Here is a 25,307-nt window from a genome sequence, read left to right on the forward strand (position 1 = left end):
AATGTGGCCATGCATCCTCTCTCTCTCTCTATGCTGTTGCTGATTGTCTGCCTGAATGAGTGCATTATTGAGCACACGATGAGTGAAAGGGTAGGCATACTCTAACAATACAGTTCTATTCACTAACCATGCATCAGTCACCTTCTCGTACTTCAATCCTTCAATGAGACAGCACATACGTTGGGTAGATAGATCTCCTGGCTCAGGATGAAAGTGTAAAATGTGATTCCAAGGCCATGAATACAATCCACTAGCAATAACAGAGGGGTATGATTCTTATTATGTCTGCCTGGACAGTGATATTTGAAGCTGATGCCCTCCCATAAGAATCACTGCTGTAGCTATCAGGTCAGTGGCTAGAGTGAAGAGTTCTCACATCCACTCCCAGTTCGAACCACATCTCCATAACATCTGCCTGCTCCCATTCTATTCAAAAGTTCCAAAACCAGGATCATTCCAAAACAAAATACAAAAAGCCCTCCAAAGTTTGAGTATTGCTGAAAAAAAGACATTTTTGTCAAAGCTTTTTGTCTTGCACTCATCAGAACAATTCACAAGAGTACCAAATGTAAAGGGAACAACAATTTATATGTATGAGTTGCCCAAGGCACACAAGCGATGTTCCTTTACACCCTATCTTACCTATAACCAGTTCCGCACAACATAAATTGGCCTAATGATTGGAGAATTGTTACAAGTAGTTATGAGCAATATTTTCCGCATACATAGTGAAGGACTCCTTCGCATTTGTGAAGACAGTACAGGACTTTCATGTCGATAGCAATGCTGTATCCATGTGCTCATTTGACATTGCAAGCCTATTCACCAATATTCCACTTGAGGAAGCCATAGATATTTGTGCTGCAGCACAAATATCATGGTGATCTATACCCACAACCATTGCGTGAATCAGTATTCATCAAACTTATAAGCTCGGCAACTCGCACAGTTGAGTTCAGTTTTAATGACACCATGTATGCCCAAATGGATGGTGTTGCTATGGGATCCCTAGCTCTCACAAACACCTTTGTTGGGTTCCATGAGAAATGTGTCTTTGATGGGATGACACTTAACCTCCTACCCCTTGCATATTTCCGATATGTGGATGATACGTTTGCCATATTTAAATCTGCAGCTGCATGTAACAATTTCTTTACATGCCTTAATAGGCTCCATCCTGCGCTCAAATTTACCTTTGAAATGGAGCAGTCATAGCAACTCCCTTTCCTTGACATACTAGTTGAGAAATCTGCCAGGGGATTCTCAACCACAGTCTACCGCAGGCCTACCTTCACTGGTCAATATACATGTTGGGATTCTTACAATTCCATGCACGAGAAGATTGGCCTTATCAGCGACTTGCAAATAAGGCCTGAGCCATTTGCTCACCAGGCAAGTTTGATGCTGAAGTAGGGTGCATCAAAGGCATCCCATGAGGAACGGCTACCCTGAAGGATCATTTTGCGCTGTATATTGCGTAAACTTATGAACCGGCCTAAGGCTATCACTTTCGGCACTGTAAAGTGTCCAGTCTACCTCAGATTACCCTGCAGCAGGTAAAGCTAGCTGTTTCATGCTGCTACTATGCAGTAGCAACATGAGCGGTATTTGCCACTAACAGGTTACTGCTGTTGTGCCAAAAAGACTATCACACAAATGAGCAATTGGCATATGAATTTCAGTGCCAGTGTGATGCTAGCAATGTACACCATATGTCACAAAGACCGGCAGATCGCATCAAACAGCATATCCCTTCCACTGTTCACAATGGGCAATGTGCAGACGGTACCCAACCAATCTGTACCCAACCAGCCCATGTTTGCAAAACTCAAAACGCTATGTCCAACATTAGATGTGATTCCTCGATTGGACATCATTTGCTAAATAATCCTCAGTGTGCTAAGAATTATTCTGACAACCAATTTAAGATTATCAATCGGGCTCGCAGTGTGGCACATTTGCGTGTACGGGAAGCTACGTTTATTAATACACAGGGCCCTGTTTTTGCAGACAGAAAGAACATGTACACGCTTTGTGCCTGTTTCAGCTAAACAAAATAAGTGGCAGCCATTCGTTGGTTCATTCCTCAGAGCAATGCCTTGACCAGAGTCAAGCTGCTTGGTTTAAATTTCAAACAATGCTTGGTAGTTAACTGTAAGTCACCATCAACTGGTGCATTTTCCATGGCAATGCCTCTACCAATCAGAGCCCACTTGCCATTTCTTTCTTCTCATGCATATAAGTTGTTGCTCCTTTTACATTTGGCATTCTTGCGAATTGTCCTGATGAGTGCAAGACAAAAAGCTTCAACAAAAATATCTCTTTTTTTCAGCAATACTCAAGTTCTGTAACACCAAACACCTATCTCCAAGATTTGTATATGTAGTGCCAATCACTTTCTGGTCATTTGACTTTAGCTGGAATGCAAGATGTCACCTCAAAAAATGAGTTAATTCATAAGGATTCAAACCATTCATTTTGTCTTGTTTAACCATGTGACATGTTTTCACCTGTTAACTTCCCCCATAAGGTCCTGTCTCAGTGTGTTGTTACGATGATATCTAATGTAGCAAGGGACCAACCTTACTCCACAGGATTAATTAAATGAAGAGAGGCACCAACCTGACGGAATAGATATTCTGTACAGTCACTGTGCAGGACATATGAAGACATTGGAGGTCACAACAAACTACAGCCATCTACGTGACTTACGTTAATTATTTTGTAGACAAAGATTCATTCAGGGGTACATTTCTCACTGCTCAGCATCAGGAATGGAAACTGTTTGATTTTTATCTTTCCTTTCCCAGGTTGGGGATACTGTGGCTAACTGTAGTTGTCTCACATCTATCCTGATTAAGGTTACTTCAGACAGCTTTGACCAGGAATTAAAGATAGGATATTTCCTGGTCTGTTTGACACAGTGGCACACTACACACTGTAATTATTCACTTTAACTATTCAGACAAGAACCCAAATTAAAGCTTTTTTTATTATGTATTTTCTGAATAAATATAAATGCAGTAGAATGAACAAAACAAGTTCAAATATTTATATTTCATATTTTATGTTACCGGTGTACTGCAGCTTTATTGGAAATCAATAGTGCAATGTCTAGTCTTCTTTTAAAATCAAACTCACATTTGACTCTGTTCCGGAAAGGTCTCTAAGCTCTATACCAACCTTCAGGATCCAGCAACTTCTCAATGCCAAGATATTGTTTGGCCACATTGAAGGCATGATCCAGTCTCTCGTGTGCCGATTGTAGTTTTGCCACATCCTTCCAATCAAAGAGGTCAGGTCTGCGAGTACAATGAAGCAAATTATAAAGTCAATCTTAGTTCCTTTTTGGATTGAAATCAATTCCACTTCAAATTGCTACCTAATAATAGAAGTCAAAGGGGCTATTACTTTAGGGGATAGCTATACATTGTAAATTTTCTGAATTTCAAGTGTCTCATTTTAAAAGACCATGTTGAACCTGCACTAGTCTATTGTGGATCAGTACTTGGTAAATACTTAAAAGGACAACATCTTGGAGGAATGGGAAGATAATTATTTTTTAAATGACTTATATTTCATTTCTGTTTAAAACATACTTTTATTCTCCTCTAAGGGGAATATTTTACAGCCATCAGAATAAGCAGGAAGTCTGCTCCCAATGCATTGCCAATGTCACACGATAACCAGTGGGGAGAAGAAATTCCCTGGAGTGATTCACGTGCAGCATGGCCCACTCTGTGCCTCGACCTTCAAACATTCATTTAATGGCTCCCAGTGATGGAGCAGCTGGCAAAAAACATGTGTCCTATTACTTTATACCTTGGTACATAGGCCAACTAACATGTATTTTTTTTCTTCTCTTTGCGTAGTTCTTGTGAATGCCAGTAAGAGACTGATGCTCAAAACCATCAGGATTAAGACTAGAGGAAGAAGCAAGTCATAGTGGGCTGATTGGAAATGCGTTACAGCAGTATAAATACATCAGTAGTGGTTTTATATGAAAAAGGGGAAGGTGCTAGATGTTATAAAGGTAGCCCCAAGAAGTCTCATACCATCCTGTAATAAACAGTTTATATGAAGTTTAAGGTATGTCAGCATAGCTCAGCCATGTGGAATATGCATCCCATGGGATGTGTGAAGTCGTACAGGCACAAAGTGCCCTCGATGACTACATCTGCAGGAAGTGTCACCAGCTGCAGAAACTTGAGCTCCGGGTTGCGGAACTCAAGCGGTGGCTGGAGTCACTATGGTGCATCCACAAGGCTGAGGGTTACATGGATAGCACATTTAGAGAGGTAGTTACACCGCAGCTAAGAAGTACACAGGCAGAGAGAGAATTGAGTATCAGAGTAGCCAGAGTATCTAAGAAAAAGGGGCAGGTAGTGCAGGAATCCCCTGAGGCTCTCTCGATCTCTAACAACTTTTCCATTTTGGATACTGGTGAGCGAGATGGTTCCTCAGAGGACTGTAGCAACAGCCAAGTTTGTGGCACCATGGGCGGTTCAGCTGCTCTGGAGGGGGGGGACAAAGAATGGAAGTGCTACAGTGGTGGGGATTCCCTAGTTAGGGGAGCAGACAGGTGTTTCTGCAGCCATAATTCCAGGGTGGTATGTTGCCCCCCTCGTGCCAGGATCAAGGATGCCACAAAGCGGCTGCAGGACATTCTTTTGGGGAGGGTGAACAGCCAAAGGTCATGGTCCACAATGGGACCAATGACATAAGTAGGAAAAGGGTTGTTGTCCTGAAAGCAGATTTTAGGGAGTTAGAAAGGGAATTAAAAAGCAGAACATCAAGAGCAGTAATCTCAAGGATTACTCCTAGTGCCACGTGCTAATGTGCATAAGAATAGGAAGATTGAGCAGTTCAACACTTGGCTGGAGAAATGGAGTAGGAGGAAGGGCTTTAGATTTCTGAGGCATTGGATTGGTTCTGGGGCAGGTGGGACCTGTACAAGAAGGATGGGTTACGCCTTAACAGGACTGGGACTAATGTCACCCCCTGGGGAGGTTTGCTAATGTTGTTGGGGAGGGTGTAAACTAGGTTGGCAGGGGGATGGAAACCTGAGGGGAAATTCAGAGTGGAGAAGAGAAAAACTGACAGTGGGAAGTAGAGAAGTATTAACTGATAAGGAGGATATATCAGAGAGTATCAAGGCTAATAAAATACTTGGAAAGTTTGATAGAATTAGAGATGGCAACAATAAGTCATTAGATGGGGTCAGAATAAGGGGAAAAGTAAAAAAGCCTAAATCAGGACTAATGTGCACATATGTGAATGCACAGAGTTTCGTTAATAAGACTGGTGAACGATATGCATTGGTTGACAAATGGAATTATGATATTATTACTATAACAGAGTCCTGGTTCAAAGCAGGGCAGGGCTGGGTGTTAAGTATTCCTCAGCACAAGTGTTTAGGAGAGACAGGAAAGCAAGAAAAGTGTTTTTCTTGTCTTTCTTAATCAGTATTGATTAAAGATGGCATTACAGTACTGGAGAGAGAGGACGTTCCAGAGGGGTCAAGGGCGGAATCTCTCTAGCTTGAGGTAAGGAATGAAAAAGGCGCAATAACATTGATCAGTGCAGTATACAGACCGCCAACCAGTGGAAGGGATGAAGAGAAACAAATTTGCAAAAGAAATTACAGAGGTGCAAGAATTAAAGGGCAGAATTTAGCCCTCATCGGGCAGGCACGGCGGACAGGCCTGGGAGCGGTCATGAAGCCGACCATGATCGGGCCCCAACCGCACTTTCACGCTGGCTGGCCAATTAACGGGCAGCTAGCGTGAAATGCGCGCTGCTGCGCTCAGCGTTGCCGGGGTGGGGGCAGGAGTGCGAACACTGAAGTTCGCGCACGCATGCGGGTACGTGGAGTAAAAGCTCCACGAGGCACAGAGCTGCCTCAGGGAGCTGAAAGTCTTTAACAATAAAAATAAAGATATTTTAAATAATGAAAACATGTCCCCTCATATGAACAAGGACGTGTTAAACAGGAGTGTTAAAAGTTTTTTTTAAAAACCACTGGTCAAAACCTCATCGCACCCGTGGATGAGGTTTTGCCAAAAATGCAAAGGCCGCTTGGCCTTTTCACCCGCCCGCCAACCGAACAGTTGGCCAGGCAGCGAAAAATTTGAATTAATTAATTGATTAAGGACCTTAATAAGCCACTTAATTATCAGCAGGCGCGCTGCCAATTCCCACGTGCACCCGCCAACCGAAATATCGCGCAACAATGTCTGGATGCTTGCCCAACATCATCGCGCGTCATTTTGCAGTCATTTGAGTCAGGCGCACGCCCACCCAACGAGAGAAAAATTCTGCCCATAGAGTAGTTATAACGAGGACTTGATTCGCCCAAATACAGACTGGGATAGGAATACTGTAAAGGGGCAAAAGAGGCAAGAGTTCCTGGAATGTGTTCAAGATAGTTTTCTGCAGCAGTATGTTTCCGGTCCAATGAGAGGGCAGGCACTGGTGGATCTGGTTCTAGGGGAATTAGTTGGCCCAAGTACATCAAATATCAATGGGAGAGCATTTAGCGGACAGTGGCCATTGTATCACAAGGTTTAGTCTGGCCATGAAAAAGGACTAGGAACAATCCAGAGCAGGGATAATTAATTGGGGGAAAGCCAACTTCGATGGGATGTGAATGCATCTGAGTCAAGTGAGTTGGGATCAAATGTTGGCAGGAAAGACAATGGCTGAACAATGGGCCACCTTCAAAGAAGTAGTATTGCAGGCAATGTCAAGCTACGTTCCCTTAAAGGGGAAAGGTAGGACAAATAAATCCAGAGTGCCCTGGGTGACAAGAGAGATAGAGATGAAGATGAAAAGGAAGAAGTGCATATATGACAGATGTCAGGTAGAAAATACAATGGAGAACCAGGCTGAATATAGAAGGACCAGAGGGGAAGTGAAAACACTAATAAGAAAAGCAAGGAGAGAGCATGAAATGAGACTAGCAGCTAACATAAAATAGAATCCCAAGGTCCTCTTTAAGCATATAAATAATAAAAGGATGGTAAAAGAAAGACTAGGGCTGATTAGAGTAAAAAAGGGACTTGCACATGGAGGCAGGAGAAATAGCGGAGGTATTAAACAAGTGCTTTGCATCTGCTCTTTACAAAGGAAGAAGATGCTACCAAGGCTGAGGTGAGAGAGGGGGTAACTGGTACACTCAAAGCATTTAAAATTGAGAAGGAGGATCTATTAGAAAGGCTATCTTTACTTAAAATAGATAAGGTACCAGAGCCTGATGAGATGCATCCAAGGATACTGAGGGAAATGAGAGTGGAAATTACAAGGCACTTGTGATAATCTTTCAGTTTTCCTTAGACATAGGGATGGTGCCAGAGGGCTGGAGAATTGTGAATGTTACACCCTTGTTCAAAAAGGGGTGCAAGGATAAAGCTGGCAACTGCAGAACAGTCAGTTTGACTTCAGTGGTAAGGAAACTTCTGGAAACTATGGTACGGTTCAAAATCAATAGTCATTTAGATAATTACAGGATAATTAAGGAAAATCAGCATGGCTTCATTAAGGGAAAATTGTGTTTAACTAACTTGCTGGGGTTTTTTGGAGGAGGTAACAGAGAAGGTCGATAAGGGCATCACTGTTGATGTAGTATATATGAGTTTTCAAAAGGCATTTGATACAGTGCCACACAACAGACTTGTGAGCAAAATTCCAGCTCAAGGAATAAAAGAGAAAATAGGCACTTGGATAAGAAATTGCCTGAGTGACAGGATACAGAAAGTCGTGATAAATGGTTGTTTTTCAGATTGAAGGAAGGTCACAATGGAGTTCCCCAGGGGTCAGTGTTGGGGCCCTTGCTCTTCCTGATATATATTAATGAACTAGACTGTGGTGTGCAGGGCATGATTTCAAAATTTGCAGATGATACCAAGATTGGAAATGTTGTCAACTAAGGAGGTGCAGTAACAGGGGGACCTGTGTATATGTACATAAATCGTGGAAGATGGCAGGGCATGTTGAGAGCAGTTAGTTAAAGCATATAGTATCTTAGTCTTTATTAATAGGGGTATTGAGTACAAGAGTAAGGTGGTCACGTTGAACTTGTATAAGACACAAGACAGGCCTCACATGGAGTACTGCGTCCAGCTCTGGCCACCACATTTGAGGAAGGATGTTAAGGCACTGAAGAGAGTACAGAGGAAATTCATAAGAATGATTCCGGGGATGAAGAACTATAGCTATGAGGAGAGATTGGACAGGTTGGAACTGTTTTCCTTCGAGAAAAGAAGGCTGAGCGGAGACTTGATAGATGTATTCAAGATCCTATGGCCAGGGTAAATTGTGAGAAACTGTTTCCACTCAAGAGAGCATCAAGAACTAAGGGGTACAGATTCAAAATAATTGGCAAAAGAAGCAAGAGTGATGTGAGGAAAAAACATTTTCACCCAGAGGGTGGTCGGAGTCTAGAACAAACTTCCTGAGAGGGTGGTGGAGACAGGTTCGATCGAGGCATTCAAAAGGAAATTTGATTGCTATCTGAAAATAATGAATGTGCAGGGTTGTGGGGATAAGGCAGGGGAGTGAGACCAGCTCGAATGCTCTTTTAGAGAGCTAGTGCAGACTCATTGAGCTGAATGGCCTCCTTCTGCACTGTAAAGTTTCTGTGATTCTGTGAAGTACATAGGGTGGGATGAAGATATGAATCATTGCTAATGATAAATGCAGTGAGTTAATCAGCAACACCAGTAACTCTCTTCAAAACTGTATTCGGGTTAGGATTTTGAATTTGTAAAAATATACATTTTGTTTTCCTACCAGTTGCCTCCTTTCCCTTAAAAGGCATCAACACTTTCTCGTGGCATGATGTAATGGTGTTAGTCACCAAACAGCATCTCAACCAAGTGGCCTTCTGAGATATTATTTCTCCCAAAATATACTTTATTCATCAAATTTATAACATACATTAAAATGCAATTCAGGTGTGACATTACATGAAGTGAATTACAGGTCAATTGACTAAATACATGCACTCTAGGGTGCCTCACTCCACTTACAATGCAATTTGCATTTACATTTGAACATTTTCTGATACATACAGCCCGAGGTGTTTTGCAAAAGTGTTATAGCCAATGGTAAATGCTGTGTTGTGCAAATCCCTTGAGACAACTGCCACAACTATTTTTGCAATTTGTATGTTTTGAGATGCGGGCTCTGAATTCAGTAGTAGTAAGACCACCGAGCCTTACAGGTTTTTACAAAACCACATTAAACACACATTAATAAATGTTTTTAAGCACATATATATGTCTAAAAATTACTATAACTTCTAAATCCCCTAATTAATCTGACTCCCAGTTACACCTCTGTTAAAGCAACAGTAAGGCACATAAGACCCAGGCAAAGAAACATGATACCCTGAACAATCCAATTCAAAGTGAGCTTTCTTAACTTTAGTTCATTGTAGACAGCAGCTTGAGGCGTAGATGCTGAAGGCTTTTCACACTTGTTAGATCTTAAAATGCTTTCCTTTACACACAGCCTTCTCTCCTTTATACATATTTTCTCCTTTGAATGCAAATTCCCATTGTTTCACTATGTCTTTGGACTTTACCTCCCTGATCATAAAAATCTCTCTTGGTACTAATTTTACCAGTAATCTTTGGGAAAAATAAACACACAGTTTCTGAACTTCACATGGCTCGGTGGCACATTTCACCCCTCCTTTGAAAACAATCTAGTCTGGCTTATTTAAAAATGCAAATGCTCTTTTACTCCTTACATCCTAAACTTCCCCCATGTTTACCGACTTAACATTTCAAGCCTAGCTTATCTCCTAATACGTCAAAGCCTTCAGACCAGCTGCCTTTAATCCAATTAAGTCTCTCTCTCTCTCACACACACACACACACAGATACACACACACAGACACAGATACCACTATTTTACAATAAATTCCAATAACATTATTATATCTTCCTGACAAAAAGTTCCAGCCTCTTGGTTTACTATGGCACGAGGACCTAACTTGTGAACTGTTCCCATTAAGCCTTTATACTGGCTGCACCAGTGCATTCCTCAGCACAGAGTCCTGGACCTTGGAATGTGCCAATCAGTAACAATTGGTGGTGGGCAGCACCTTGTCTTGGATAACCACCAGGTTTCAGGCATACTAAAAAGTGTCTTTCACTTAGTTGATGGCTCTCCAGTAACAGTTAATGTTTGCCTCAGCATGCATCACTAGGAACAGTCCAAAGAGCATAGAATCTTGCATTATGGAGCTGCTCAGGATGAACCTCGGCAAAAAACACCATATTTCTTTCCCGGCATCCTTTGCAAACACACATCTTAGATGGGGATGGGTGACAATTTCTTCCACACCACAGGTGCCTTGAGAATAGCATGCAGTAGTATTAAGATTCCAGATGTGCATGAAGAATCTAACAGCAGTTGATAGAATTATGGAGTCCCACCCCCAAACCCCATTTTGGAGAGCATGCCCATCATTTCTTTTGTCTTTATTCTTTCATGGGATATGGGCATTGCTGGCAAGGCCAGTATTTGATGCCCATCCCTAATTGCCCTTGAACTGAGTGGCATGCCACATTTTAGAGGGCAGTTAAGCGTCAACCACATTGCTGGGGTCTGGAATCACATATAGGCCAGACCAGGTAATGACAGCAGATTTCCTTCCCTAAAGGACATTAGTGAACCAGATGAGTTTTTATGACAATAAACAATGATTTCATGGTCATCATTACTGAGATGAGCTTTTAAATTCCACACTTATTGATTGAATTTAAATTCCACCAGGAATTTAAACCCTTGTCCCCCAGAACATTAGCCTGGGCCCTGGATTACCAGTCGAGTGACATTACCACTATGCCACTGTCTGCTCCAATGTGCAACATTCTATTAAAGCTCTTCTCCTGGTCCAAGCGGATTAGCCAGGTGTTTGCCCTCCTGTCCTGTACATTGGTTCTTGTATCCTTGACTAGCGTGGGAGTTATTAAAGATCTTCCTGCCAGATAAGGCACAGCCTTGACACCAGTTCCTGAGCAGACTTGGCCTGATTGGTGATGACCTTGGACAGGATTTTGTAGTCCATATTAAGCAGTGAAATGGACCGCCTGCGAATTTCTGATCTCTTCCTCACCCTCAACTACAAACAGGAGGAGGAGCATGATGATGCCTTTGCTCAAGGATTCTGACATGCTGCTGGCCAGAGTATCATCTCGCACACTTGCAGCAGGTCTGGATATTTGAGCCTCAACAGTGAGTGTCAGTTGGCTAGCAAACAAGGTCTGTTCTCAATCTCATCTGATACACACTTCATTGCTGGAAATAAACACGCGAGTCAGGGATATGAGCACTAATGTACAGGACAGGAGGCTGAACACCTGGCTAATCAGCTTGAAACAGGAGGAGAGCTTTAATAGAATATTGCATACTAGGGGAATCAGTGGTAATCCAGAGGGGCCCAGGCTAAGGTTCTGGGGACAAGGATTCAAATCCTTACTGAACAGTAAGCAGGAAAAGGAACTCTTAACTGATTTTCCCTTTGCTAACCCAATTACATTAAGGGCCAGCCCAGTTGCTACTTCAGTCTAAATCAGCAAAGGCAGCAAACTGAATTTGGGTCCCCCCACTCCCCCTGACCCATCGAAATGGCTGAAGTATTCAATGGACACTGAGCCATCAGGGGGTCTAGCGTGCACAGATTTTCGCAAGAATGTCAAGAAGAAATTAAATTTAAATTCTGCCAGCAATTGGAAGAGTTGATGCTAAATGTCATAGTCTGGGAAATGTGTGTAGTTTATTTTTTAACCTGAAAGAAAATCACCAGCAGCTTTCAACAGATTGGGCATCCATACTTCAAAAGGTCCTGAATATAACATCCTGAGTTAGTGGAATTAATTAAGCCTATTTGAAAGGTAAATCCCCTGCCACAATAATAGAAACAGAAGTGTCTGTCACAGCTAACAATCTGTTGATAAGAAACTTTGTTAAGGGCTGATGACTGACAGCAATGTTTTTTGTAACTAACGTTAGATGCTGGTACCTCAAAAATGAAGTCAACTTCTCTAATTCCTACGATCATGTTGCCTCATCAGTGGATCAAACAGCTATTACAATCGTACATGCTTGCAAAGCCTAATCAACAATTAGATTGCTCTGATATCATATGGTTAAAGGTTTAGTTTTAGTTCTGTCGCTAGGTCCATCTATGCTTTCAACTGTTTATTCATTATAAGGAGAATTTCATAACTGCTGTTATGATTGAGCATTTCTTTTGTTATTTTCCTCTTTCCACAGTAATAACAGATGCAGTAACAATCCTTATGAAATCTGGTAAGCAATTTAACATGAACAAGGTTAACTATTCAGCCTGGGATATATTAATTCAGCATTACAACAAGTGAACGGTACTGGTTTCAGTTTGTAAGGGCTGTGTAGTAATTATGGTCTTATTTCGTGTGTAATGTAGCTTTAAGAATGATACTTGTTAAGTAAGGTCACATGATCTGAAGTAACCAATAGGAGAGTAGCATGGGCTACCTCAGCAGTCAGTGAAGAGATAGAGTTGGAGTTGAAAGCACATGTGTAGTTGCTGCTGACTATGTTGTAAATAAACTTAATGTTTCCACCCAATAAGTGTCTGCAGATCAGCTCTATAATTAATAGTAGCAATTCGGCCACCCTTACAACAGGCTGATTATGCAAGCAGTCACTGGTTGTTTTGCAGGAGAAAATGTTGAATAACTGTAATACTGAAAGCATTTGCAGAAAATTTGTAAATCTATGGGAATAGCAGTTCTATCCTAGGTATAGGTGGTATAACAAACTGAAATACCAATGCAAAAATAACGTTAATTGAAAAAATTTGGACAAAAATTCAAAAAGCTGCCCTATATCATATTAAAGCCGCCCACAGAAAAAAAACTCATAACTTAATCCAACAGCGCCTCCAATAACATACGCACAATTGAACTATTCACCCTAGTGCTTTTCTTTCATGCCTGCCTCACAAGTGCCTTTGCCTGCGGCTCCTATGCAGTGCTAACCCAGCGCCTGCAGCATGGCTGCTCATTTTCACTGAGGGGAACTGCAGATGGCTATGCAGCACAACTAGGGCTGCCAACTGTGATTAAATGCATCCTTGGAGGTTTCATCACGACTTGCCACAATGTTCCAGCCATTAATTGGCCAACGCATCCATCCTTGTGACGCACAGTCTTCAATGCCAATTGGAAAGCAAAAAGACTTATTATCCAAATGGATGATGCTTGACTATTAGCCAAACATCACGCCCATACCACCCCTTCCCCATTTTCAATATGTTTATATCTGGTAAAGAGAAATGTTCAAAGAAAATTACAATTTTAAAAAATGTTCCAATGATTTTTCTCTAGGGTTGCACATAGCAGTGTCCTGGAGATTGATCGTCAATTCCTGGTAAGTCCAAGCCAATCCTGGAGGACTGGCAACTAAAGATACCCCAAGCAGCTCTGGGCCCTTGTGTGCCCACCTTTGGATGACACCACCTCAACATTGGTGGCAGCAGTGTGGATTGGCTGGCTGAGAAGCAACAGCAAGGACATTGATAGAGTGGCAATGATGAAATCAAAAACAGACATCAGTCAGCAGAAATAGTGGCAATAGCAGATGAAAAAAAATGACAGATCAAATTTTATTTCTTTTAATTTTTTTTTAAAAAGGCTCAGCTGCCTAAAGCAGTGAGTAGTTGAGCCATACAAATGGAAAAGGCTGCAAGTTTGATCACTAGTCTCTGTTAAGTTAGTTCACTTCAGCCATGGTGGCAGCATGTGTGCACTATTTATGTGACGTGTGTATGTGTGTGTGAGGGCCATGTTATGGATAGCACAGCAGTCCACCACAATGACTGAGACACTTGCAGCAATATATTGCAGGGTTCCACCCGACTGGCCCATGCACTGGAACTATGCCTTCAAAAGGCAGATGGCCTGCTCAATGTTTATTAGTGAGCAGGTGGCTTTGGTTGTCTCACATCTGTAGCTACGTCTCTGCCTGGGGCTCCTGTAAAGTGGTGAGAAGCCATCTCTTTAACTGAATTCCCTAGTCCCTAGAATCCATTCAAGGGTTTTGGGGCTGGAAGTGAAGACCTGTGGCAGCCTGGACTGCAGGCAGATGAAAGAGTCATGGCAGTTGCCAAGAAAGTGAGTGCACACATGGAGGAATTTCATGCTGTGGCTGCAGACCAGCTGAACATTGAGGGAGTGGAAGGCCTTCCTGCTGATAAATCTCAGTGGCCAGCCACTGGGCGACGTGATGGCCACACCAGTGCAATCAGTGATGCTCTGCAGCTAGGGGAATACAGTGATGGTGGTGAAACCCACTGTTCTCTGTCCCTACAAGGCCACTTCTGTCTGGAATTGAACGCATAGTCTAGCTCTCGCAAGTAGGGCATCAGCAATCTGCAAGGTGCAGGCATGTGCTGCAATTAGTGAGATGCCACCAAGGTTCACAGCTGATCATTGGAAGAAGCCACAAGCAAAGATGTTCAAGGCCACAGTGAATTTGAAAGCCATTGACAGGGCATGGTGACCAGTGTTGTGAGGTGCAAGATCTTCAGCTACAAGGGCACAGATGAATGTAACAACTTGCCTGGAGAGTTACCGTCTCCTGCGAAGCCTTGGTCATCTCCAAGTAGCTCCATTTTCATTGGTAGATCATCCTTTGAGTGTATGGTCTCTGTGTCCTTCCTGTCCTTTGCCCCTCTCCTCTGCCCTCCTGATCCAAGGGGCTCCGCCCTTCCTGCTCCACATCAGCACTGGGCCCCAAACCTGAGAGCCGTGCCTCCATTGCCAGCTGCATCCTTCTTTGTGTTAAATGAACACCCCAGTTGTCCTTGGCAGCCTTGCACCCTGCTCTTATGCCCCTGTGATGCCAGAGTGTGAAAAGTGCCCGCGCTGCCCAAATGCTTACTGTCCACTCTCCTCAGAACCTGTGTTGGCTGATGGCACCTGTTATCTAAGGAGCAAGCCCCTCTACGTTGTTTATCCTTTTATGGGGTCCAGCTAATACCCTAGACAGTCATGACTGGCTCCTCACTGTTTACCTGCCTTCCTTCATCTGGTCTGCCCAAGACAATGTGTGTAGCTGGTAACAAAAAGCACAATGTCCCCATTAATGGGCTCTTAATGATCTCCTCAGCCATCATAATTAGCCTTCATCATAGATCAGGCCAGACTGTAGGGCCACCCTCCCCCGCCCTGGTGAACATGGCCAGCATGGGGTAGAGTGTTGGGAAACCATCATGCCCGTATTTTGGACCCCTGTGGGCCTCTGTTGGGAACCGAAATTCCAGCCCTGTGTGTTTTTATTAGACCCTTAAATATTATGTTCTCTGAAGTTCTTTCAAAGAGAGCGGTCTCTGATTAACTGCTTCAGAAGTGCTGCAGAATTCAAAAAGAACTAAAACCAGTGTAAGAGACAGAAGGGCTGGCTGTGCCTGCAATTATCTGCTAACATCAATAAAGGCCTCATGGGTTGATTGTATAATTGTTAACTGGGTTGTATCTCAATTACACACTGATTTCTGGCTTTCCCTGTAAAATTGAATGCCAAGCTGTAAAATTAGACAGCACTTTGAGCTCATTCAGCACTTTTCAACAGGAGCAAATAAGTTGATAAATAAAGTGATATGAGAAAACTGAATTAATTAGATCCACTCTAAACAATGATTCAAATAATGCTGATATAGATGGGTCCAAATATTATCCAGGGTGCACCCTTGTGGAGTAATTATTGTCCATTTTCCAGAAATATTTTTTAATCAGTAGGAATACTAATAAATTGCTATACTTGTTTTCTTTAAAAGACTCTAAAGCAACAAACTGGTGATACAATTCATCACTTGGCCCTAAAGAATGGCAAGAGGTTAACCAGCCCACTCCACTGTGTATCCCATCTCTGCCATACTGCTTTGCACAGCACAGCCAGCACCATTTGCAACTTCTCAGATACTGAAGCAGTCCATGTCCAAATGCAGCAAGACCTGAACATTATCCAAGCTTGGGCTGGCAAGTAGCAAGTAACATTCACACAAGTGTCAGGCAATGATCATCTCTAATAAGAGAGAATCCAACCAGCGCTCCTTGATGTTCAATGGCATTACCATCACTCAATTCCCCACTATCATCATCATGGGGGTTACCATTGACCAGGAACTGAACTGGACTAGCCATATAAATACTGTGGCTACAAGAGCAGATCAGAGGCTAGGAATCATGTGATGAGTAACTCACCTCCTGACTCCCCAGAGCCTATCCACCATCTACAAGGCACAAGTCAAGAATGCAATGGAATACTCCCCACTTGCCTGGATGAGTGCAGCTCCAACAACACTCAAGAAGCTTGACACCGTCCAGGACACCGCAACACACTTGATGTGGCACCACATCCACAAACGTTCACTCCCTCCACCACCGATGCATAGAAGCAGCAGTGTGTACTATCTACAAGATGCACTGCAGGAATTCACCAAGGCTCCTTAGACAGCACCTTTCAAACCCACGACCATTACCATCTAGAAGGACAAGGGCAGCAGATAGATGGGGATACCACCACCCTCCAAGTAACTCACCATCTTGGCTTGGAAATATATTGTCATTCCTGCACTGTCGCTCGGTCAAAATCCTGGAACTCCCTTCCTAACAGCACTGTGGGTGCACCTGCACCACATGGGCTGCAGCGGTTCAAGGCGGCAACTCACCACCACCTTCTTACGGGCAACTGGGGATGGGCAATAAATGCTGGCCAGCCAGCGAAGCCCGCATCCCGTGAATGAATTAAAAAAAAGAGGAAGAGTTATTTTACACCAAGTCTGAGGTACATTGCTCTTACCTGCATCCTGGTTTGACAGTGAGCTACCCCTCAATAGAGGTGTGGAAGGTGAAAGCAGAGAAGGTATACATTCAGGTTTTAAGAAAGACCTCTTGGAAGGTATGAATGCTCAACAAATGATCACTTTTGTGAATGTTTCCTCATATTCTTGTGTATAGCTTATATTTTCTGAACTGCCATAATCAACTAGAGAATTTTTACAACGTTATTTTAAACTTGATTCAACCTTTTACTGGCTGTAAAGTAAAACTCGTTTAACTCCAAAGCTTCAAAAACAGTTTCGTCCTGTCTCCGCAAATTCTCAATTCCGTCAAGCAAAATCACAAAGGAACCCTAACAGGTGGAGTCTGATTTCTCAGGTAGAGTGTGATTTCTCAAACAAAATTTTATGTAGTATTGACACTTAAGTCAGGGGCCAAATTTCGCTCCTAAGTCAAGAGCGCAGAGTTAGGAAAATTCCGGATTTGCAAACTCAGCTTGGGAGAAAGGGGTCCGAATGGTCTGGTTTTCATTCAAGGTGGGTGTTGTGGGGGGGAGGTGCCAACTGGAGTTCAGAGGCAGACACAGGGGCTGTCAGGTGCCGAGGCCAGCTGGTTATAAGGTCTGTCTTGGTGCTCAGTAAATCTAAAAGTAGCCCTGAAGCCCTCACCCCCTACACACTCCTCTTGCTCTCTCCATGCCAATTTAGTACCAACTCATGTTAACCCATGAAACCTCACTCATCCCCATGGCCCTTTATAGGCTCTATACCAAATTAATGCCAACTCTGCCAGCCCATGCCCCTCTACCCATGGTACTTTACCTTACATGCTATTCCATTCCAACTCATCCAGCATCCATGGGCAGGCCTCAGGAGCCATGATGAGATGAAATAAAATGAAGTTCTAAGTATCTATTACAGACTTCACTATATTTTTAAAAATCACTCTTTTTGATAAAAGCCCATTCAATACATTTAAATCCCTTCAAGTATTTAATCCCGTATAAAGAGAAACATTTGTATTCATAATCCCACATCAAAGACAGTAATCGCTCTATGACCACTTGGAGCTGTCAAACTGTGAAATTACAGGTCACCATTCTGCTAATGATAGGTTGCGGAAGTAGTCAAGCATAAATAATCCTATAATGATAGCCCTCAGGCTTATGTCAACAAACATGCAGTGAAATTGCAAGCACTGTTTTTTTCAATTGCATGCTGGCTGGTTTATTTCAATAGTTAAAGGGCAGGAGATTTAAATGACTTGACAGTTCAAAAGATCTTACCCACATTTATGCACGTTCATATCTACTCTTAACAATCCTAAAGGGATAACTGACCTCTCCCAAAGGGGTTCCTGATCTCTCCCAAAGAAGTACCTTAGCTCTCCTAGAGGTTACCCTACCTTTCCAGAGAATTCCGTAGGCTCAGACCTTTTGCTCAAATGCCTAAAGCCCATAATTTGTGTTTCTGAAACTGTAATGACCAAAATTGCTTATGTTTGAACACAGCTGCACTTTTAAATGTGTTGCTGCCTCTGTGAACTGTGGATGTGTGAAAATGCCCCGCCTCTTTTCCTCTCCGCCCCCTCCCCACTTGAAAACGGTGGGTGCCGAGTTCAGGAGCAGGATTTCTACATTCCAGGTTTCAGTGCCATTTTGGATAAGGCAAAGAGCCCTTCCGACTTTACGGAAATTCAGTACAGAAAATCAAACATCTAGATAGCACCAGCATGGGACAAAAGGTTGAGTTTTATGTCATAAAAAAAAACAATTACAAAAGTAATGTCTTCTTAATTTGTAAAGATGTTCAAAATCATCAAATTGAATATTTTTGACAATATAGTAAGATTAAAAGGTGTTACCATGGGAATCCATATGGGTCTCAGCTCTGTCTGCTTTTTCTTGGGCTATGTGGAACAGTCTTTGTTCCAAATCTACTCCTCTTCCTCATTTATTTTTCCAATACATTGATGGCTCTATCCATGCCATTTCCTGCTCTCATCTTGAACTAGAAATTTGACCGACTTTGCTTCCAATTTCCGCCCCTCCCAAATTGGAAGGCTGTGTGTCAAGTCCCACTCTAGCACCAAAATCCAAGTCAACATTCCAGTGCAGCACAAAGAGAGGGCTGCAGCATCAGTCTTTTGAATGAGACATTAAACAAAGGCCATGTTTGCCCTCCCAAACGGATGAAAAAAATCTCATGGCACTGTTTTGAACAACAGCAGGGGAAATATCCCCGGTGCCCTGGCCACTATTTACCAGTCTCTCCCCATAATTAACAAACAGATTATCTGGTCATTATCACATTGCTGTTTAAGGGGGTTTGCTGTGCATAAATTTGCTGTCATATTTCCTATGTGATAACAGTGACTACACATCAAAAGTACTTCATTGACTGTAAAGCACTGGGCTATCCATTGGTTGTAAAAGACACTACGTAAATGTAAGTCTTTCTTTCTCTCACTTTGCCCTACCTCGACGCCCAGTAACTGCCACAGGTACGCTGGTTGTACTTCAAGTACCCTGTTTTCTGATAACATTTTGCCCTTCCTGCAACTGAAAAATTCTCACCCACCCCACCACCAGTGATTAACAGGGCCCTCGACCTTGTCCAATCTATTTCATGCAATAATGCTCTCAACTCTTCCCCCTCCCTCCCAAAACCATGAAGGGTTCATTTGTCAGCACGTTCCATTGCACCAACCTCCATATTCAGTGGATCATACATCACCATTTCTACAACTTCTAGCCCGATGCCACCAACAAACATATTTACTCCTTCCTTCCCCTTTAGTCTTCTGATGGGATTGGTCCCTCTGTGACATTCTAGTCCACTCCTCAATTCTGCTATTTCCTATTTACACCTTCTCTAGGCCCAACTTCTGTTTCTTTACTTGCCCTATTAACATCCACATTTGCCTTGCACCATCCCAATTTTCATTTAACCTCTGCTGTCCCTTTTGTTCTTTCCACTTGCCATCGCCCTGCCTCTGTACTTGCTTAAAATCTGTTACATTTCTAACTTTTCCCAGTTCTGACGAAAAGTAATTGGCCTCAAATGTTAACTGTGTTTCTCTCTCCACAAAGGCTGCCAGGCCAGCTGAGTATTTCCAGCATTTTGTTTTTATACCATTGGAGAAACTTGACTAGTGCAAACACAGGCACTGGCAGCGGAGACAATAATCATCAAAGTAAGTATTTCCGTGATTCGCCAAAATACGGTAGACGCTGGAAATCTGAAATAAAAACAGAAAATGCTGCAAAAACTCAGCAGGTCTGGCAGCATCTGTAGAGAGAGAAAGAGTTAATGTTACGAGCCCGTATGACTGAAGAAGAGTCATGCGGACTTGAAACGTTAACTCTATTTCTCTCTCCACATATGCTGCCAGACCTGCTGAGTTTTTCCAGCATTTTCTGTTTTTACTTCAGTAATTCCCCTGACTTCAGGAGTGTGAGAATTGATCTCACTTACAATCTTAAGTTGCTCCTTTTCCAGATATTTGCACTTGGAGAAGTGAATTTTATATTATCGTGTCATTATTCACTTAGAAAGAAAAACAAATTAAAGAATCAAGAAATGCTCTCTTGGATACTTGTCACTTAATCTCTCCCATTTTTCTTTTTGTTCTCCCCATTCCCCACAACGACCCTGCTGCCCCACTTTCCTGGCTTGCTTTAAAACCTGTTGCATCCCTAAGCACTCCCAGTTTTGACGAAAGCCTGTCGACCTGAAATATTCATCCTGTTTCTCTCCCCACAAATGTTGCCACATCTGCTGAGTATTTACAGAATTTTCAGTTTTTATTTTCGGGATATTTAGGTCGATACTATTGTTTTATGATGTATTTAAATAAAAGCCGCCTAACAGTAATGCAGCAAAAATAATAAAATCAGGAAAGAGAAATAACTGCCTACTCTAAATCTGATAGGCATTTGTACTTAGATTGTAGGATTTCCAGAAATCTCCTGGCATTCCAATTGCACCTACAACCAAGAATTAATCAGGCAAGCATAGGGAGCATTGAGCTGTATGAATCGATTAAAGGTAACACACTGAACAAGGGATTCAATCAAATAAAATTTGAATCAATACACTAACAGAGCCAGCAAGAGCATAATTACTGGGAAAGGTATATGCTGAAACCAGATCACTGCAATACTGACCCAGGAATGGTGTTGGGCTCTCTGCATGAATATATCATGGATTTCTCATTGTTGCAAGTAAAAGGGAGAGAAATGGGGGAAGGGATCAAGAATGATTTGAAGGCAGGGAAAAGGGAGCATTCCAATTCCTGAAGTAAACAAAACTGAACTAAGGTCATATAGGCTTTCATCGGCAGATAAGTGACAGTGTGAGCAAGATAGATACAGTAGTGTTATTTACACCCTGGTTTCAGTAGGATTTTTATCAACAAATTTACATTGCCATAGATTCAGCACAGAAATCTAAGCATTGAGCAGTCAAACTCCACTTGGATTCAAATGTTTCACTTCCACCAAGATCTAAGTGGCCTAGCATTGGAGTGGAGCTGTCACCGTCCCAATCTGACAGCTGCAGCTGACAATTCCAATCCTTTACCGAATGTATGTACAGTTGGGGAATTGGACCACACAAGTTAAACATTCCACTTTCCTCCAAAGCTCTTGTTTGTTACTGCATGTGGAGGCACACACACAATCGGCATGCTGCATGTCTCATTGTTATGCTCAAAGGTTCAGAGGCAGCAGAGCACCACATGTGTACTGGCAGCATAGCCCTTATTATTTAACATTTCTCACTTGAACTTTCACTCCAGTATGACAAGGGCATAAACTCCAAGTGAACACCATTTTAAGTTGAAGAGGGAATAAAATAGCAGATTTTAACAGAATAATAGCTGGAACAATATCATGTCATAGCTTTGTGAAATGTCTCTCCATTTAAAAACACTTCATGCTAAATATGTGGGAAAAAACAACTAACTGTAATTAAATCTGGCCAACAAAGTTTCTGCTGTTTTCATCACTATTTAATACAGTAATAGTTTTGCTTAGTACACTTTGAGGTGCTTAAATCTTTAGTACTTAATGTCAATGGTTGTGCCTCACCGGACTGATCCCACTCAAAATGTGATAAAATGCTAGCAATTGGACTTTGCCAATGAGGTGAGTCAATGGGCAGAATTTTACGGCCCTGTTTTGGCGGGGATGTGGCCATAAAATGCGGCGAGACATTATAAATCCCATTGACGACAGCGGGAACATAAAATCCCGCTGTCATAAAATTCTGCCCAATGTTACAAATATAAAGTATATAAGTTTATCATGTATTGGCGCTGTCTATTTAATTTAAGATAAAATGGAGTGGAGAAGAGGTCATATGTGATCTGCTCTGAATCCTGCCTGACAACAAGCCTGGGTGGTTTGGTTGCCATGAAGGCAGAGAGGCCTAGATTGATTAACTAGGAAGAAGGTGCAAGATGTTCACACTTGTGGGTGATGACAAGAGCATCTCTGATGACTCTGGGTAGACTGTTAGTCTCCAAGTCTCACAGGGAGGTGTTAGGGATGTCAGGCTTTTTAAACAGTTAAATTTTAAATTGTCTATTTAATTTCAAGACAAAATAGAGCCGGGGGTCTAAAGGATAGATAATTACTGTTTCCACCTGAAAACAAGGCCTAGATGATTCACATTGTCATAGAGATGGGCTTTGAGAGGGGAACAGTCCATACCAAGCTATTGTAGTATTTGCTTCCAGGATTTTCTAAAATATCACTTTAGCTTCTGTATCATGACAAGAAATAATGTGAGTGCACCGACAACAAGGGAGTTTCAATGCTCTAAAGATAGCAAGGTAAGTATTTAAGAAAAGTTTTGTTTTGTTATTATTGAAAAAGAGGAATAATTGTCTTGCTGCCAATTGTCACAAAGGGGCAGAGGATTAGTTGATCTTTGGTAACACACCATCTGTATCAAACAGCAAGGGTGTGATGGCTTTGTGCTTTTATGGGTTACATAGGTGCTTACTAAGAGGTCTTGTGGTATATTTAAAGCCTGAATTTTCCTGGGATTCCCCTGAGCTCTGTTATATCTTTGGAGGGAAATCAGCAGAAACCCCTGCAAAACATAACTGTTTCTCCGGGGATTTCTATTGATTGTTCACCATAGAATACCCCTCTGAAAATTCCATTCCTTTGCCCATATCTCAGCTGTTGATAACATACCTTGATGATCTGATTCCAGATTTATCCATCATTGAAACGACAGTATTCAAATTTGCAAGCTCTCAAAATTCAAATCAACAAAATCGGCAAAAACAATTAGAATTGCAAATAGAAAGGTGTTGCCCAAGTTTCAAGGGTCAGATTGGCTGGACAGGTGGGCTGCATGTGGCTATTAGGCTGCAGTTTGGATAATCCTACCAAAGAGTGTTTAGTAGTCAAACACAATCCTATGAGAAATGTTGAAGAAAAAAACGTAGCTGTGGAGAATTGAGGATCTTATTTCCTAGTAAAAGAGTCAACATTCAATATTTAGACTCACACCTGAAGAATGGTTTGGTGAATACAGAGATGCATCCACTTCCAATTTATATGTTTGAATGTGCTTGCGCAATTCTCATAACAGCAGAGCAAGTGGCAGCAGCATTATTAAGCACCCATCAATCAATGATGCCAGCTATACAAACACCACTAAGGATGATTATTTCAAACCTGCATCTTTCCAGAGGAAAAAAATAGATATTTTGACTCCAAATGCAAAGGTTCAGTAGTTTTTACAAATATTATACTGGAAGTAATGCAAAACGGGTCATGCAACTCTAGGGCTTTCGATTCTTGATATTAGTTTCCATTTTCATCTTTGCAAGCTAGTGCCTCATGTAACTATTTTGGATTACTTACATTTTTAGCTCCAGCATTCTTTTTTCTCTTCAGTTTATCATTTTTGTGTATTTTACTCGCTTCCAACTTAATTTTCAAAGTTTCTGCAATCATTATTTCACTGTTACAAAAGCAAAATTCTGCAGATGCTGCTAAGAAACTCAATTACTTACCTTCTTTAGTTCAGAGGTTGAAAACTCCTGTTCCCAATGGGCCTTCGGCCTTCTGCACATGCGCCAGCTGGGAAACGGTCACATGTGCGCAGTTCGAGGTTTTTACGTTCTTCAGGCCGGGGACCAGGCTTGAGCACCTGCGCAGAAGGAAGAAGAGAAAATGGCACGAAGAGACAGGTCAGATGACCTGACATGTAGCGCCGGCATCTTATAGATGTCCCAGGGAGAAGGGCGCAGGAGGGGGCAGGGAGAGGTCCCAAACCTGGGAGGGGGCTAGTGAGAGGTCCTAAAATGAGTCCCAGGTAAGGGATAAAGACAGGGATCAGGAATAGGACCCATTAAGTAAAGTTATAAGAAAGGAGCAGAGTAATAGGCTCTGCATTAAAGAAAGAGCTGCAGGGAGCAGACATTGAGCGAAGTGGGCACAAGAAAAGCCTTGAAGATCCGAGAAGGCAGTCACAGGTTGGTGACTCCGTGCTGCGGGCCGTTGGGGCAAAGGTGTTTTGCTTGGTGCATCTGAAAATCTGAAATTGTGTTTGAAAGATAAAACTGGAGGGTGCTCAGAGAACCAGGGGAAAGGAATCTCGGAAGGCGAGATTGAATCCCTGCGAAGTGGGCCGTCATTGAAGCCGTCCAAATGGTAGTGACCTTTGGAGAGAATTCCAAGGTGAAATCTTCAGATGTGGAGATTAGAAACTCTCGTGAGACAAATATGTCAAATATGACAAATATCTGAGTGGGTTGTTGAGAAACCCATAGAATCTATTTTGGTTGCCTTTGTTATCTATTGTGTAGTGTGGTGTGTCCAACCACAATTTGCCTGTTAATTTATTGTATCTCATGCTCTATCATTCAGGCTAAGTATAAGATAGATATTGTGAATTGTTTTTTCTTCTGAACTTGTATAGTGAAGTTTATTTTTGTTTGTTCCAAACCCCTGGAGTCTTGTCTTTTTTTTCACGTACTAAGTGTTTTGACTCTCAAAGTTTATCTACTTTAAACAAAATGTTATTGGTCCCTAACTGGATCTCCCCCTATGTCCTGCGGTCTGGCCAATGATCATAACATAAATTGGGGGCTCACTTGGGATCTCAGATCCATAGACAAATATTTGCTGGGGTTAAGGTTTCTAAGGTTTCCACGGTGAATATTACTCTACTGATTGAAAAGCAAAATGGCTTTGCTAATTGCTAAGGCTTTTCTGGAAATGGAAGTGCTTTGCAACAATTAACTAAGGCTATGCTAATTGCATTAGCAGAAAAGTTAAAGTTAGAGTTAAAAATAGGGGCCAAGAAAACATAAAAGATTGAGGTAATAGCACAGCTTCTGGAATTGGAAGAAAAAGTGAACCCAGATAGCAATTCAATTGAATTAGCTAGGATTCAATTGCAGATGGAGCAACATGAGATGGAAAAAGAAATGAAAAAA

The 25,307-nt window shown here is 42.1% G+C and overlaps 1 protein-coding gene across 6 annotated transcripts in view; it reads right to left on the reverse strand.

Annotated features, from left to right (window-relative positions):
* dmd (dystrophin) overlaps positions 1-25,307 on the reverse strand; it is a 1,945,510-nt gene that overhangs the window by 1,365,330 nt on the left and 554,873 nt on the right. For all 6 annotated transcript variants that reach the window (XM_078559857.1, XM_078559853.1, XM_078559852.1 and 3 more), the window contains exon 7: positions 3,184-3,302. In XM_078559857.1, coding sequence (XP_078415983.1) covers positions 3,184-3,302 — 119 coding nt within the window. The remainder of the gene's footprint in view (positions 1-3,183; positions 3,303-25,307) is intronic.

This window comes from Cetorhinus maximus, chromosome 16, assembly GCF_964194155.1.
Source record: "Cetorhinus maximus chromosome 16, sCetMax3.hap1.1, whole genome shotgun sequence".
Classification (NCBI taxonomy): domain Eukaryota; kingdom Metazoa; phylum Chordata; class Chondrichthyes; order Lamniformes; family Cetorhinidae; genus Cetorhinus; species Cetorhinus maximus.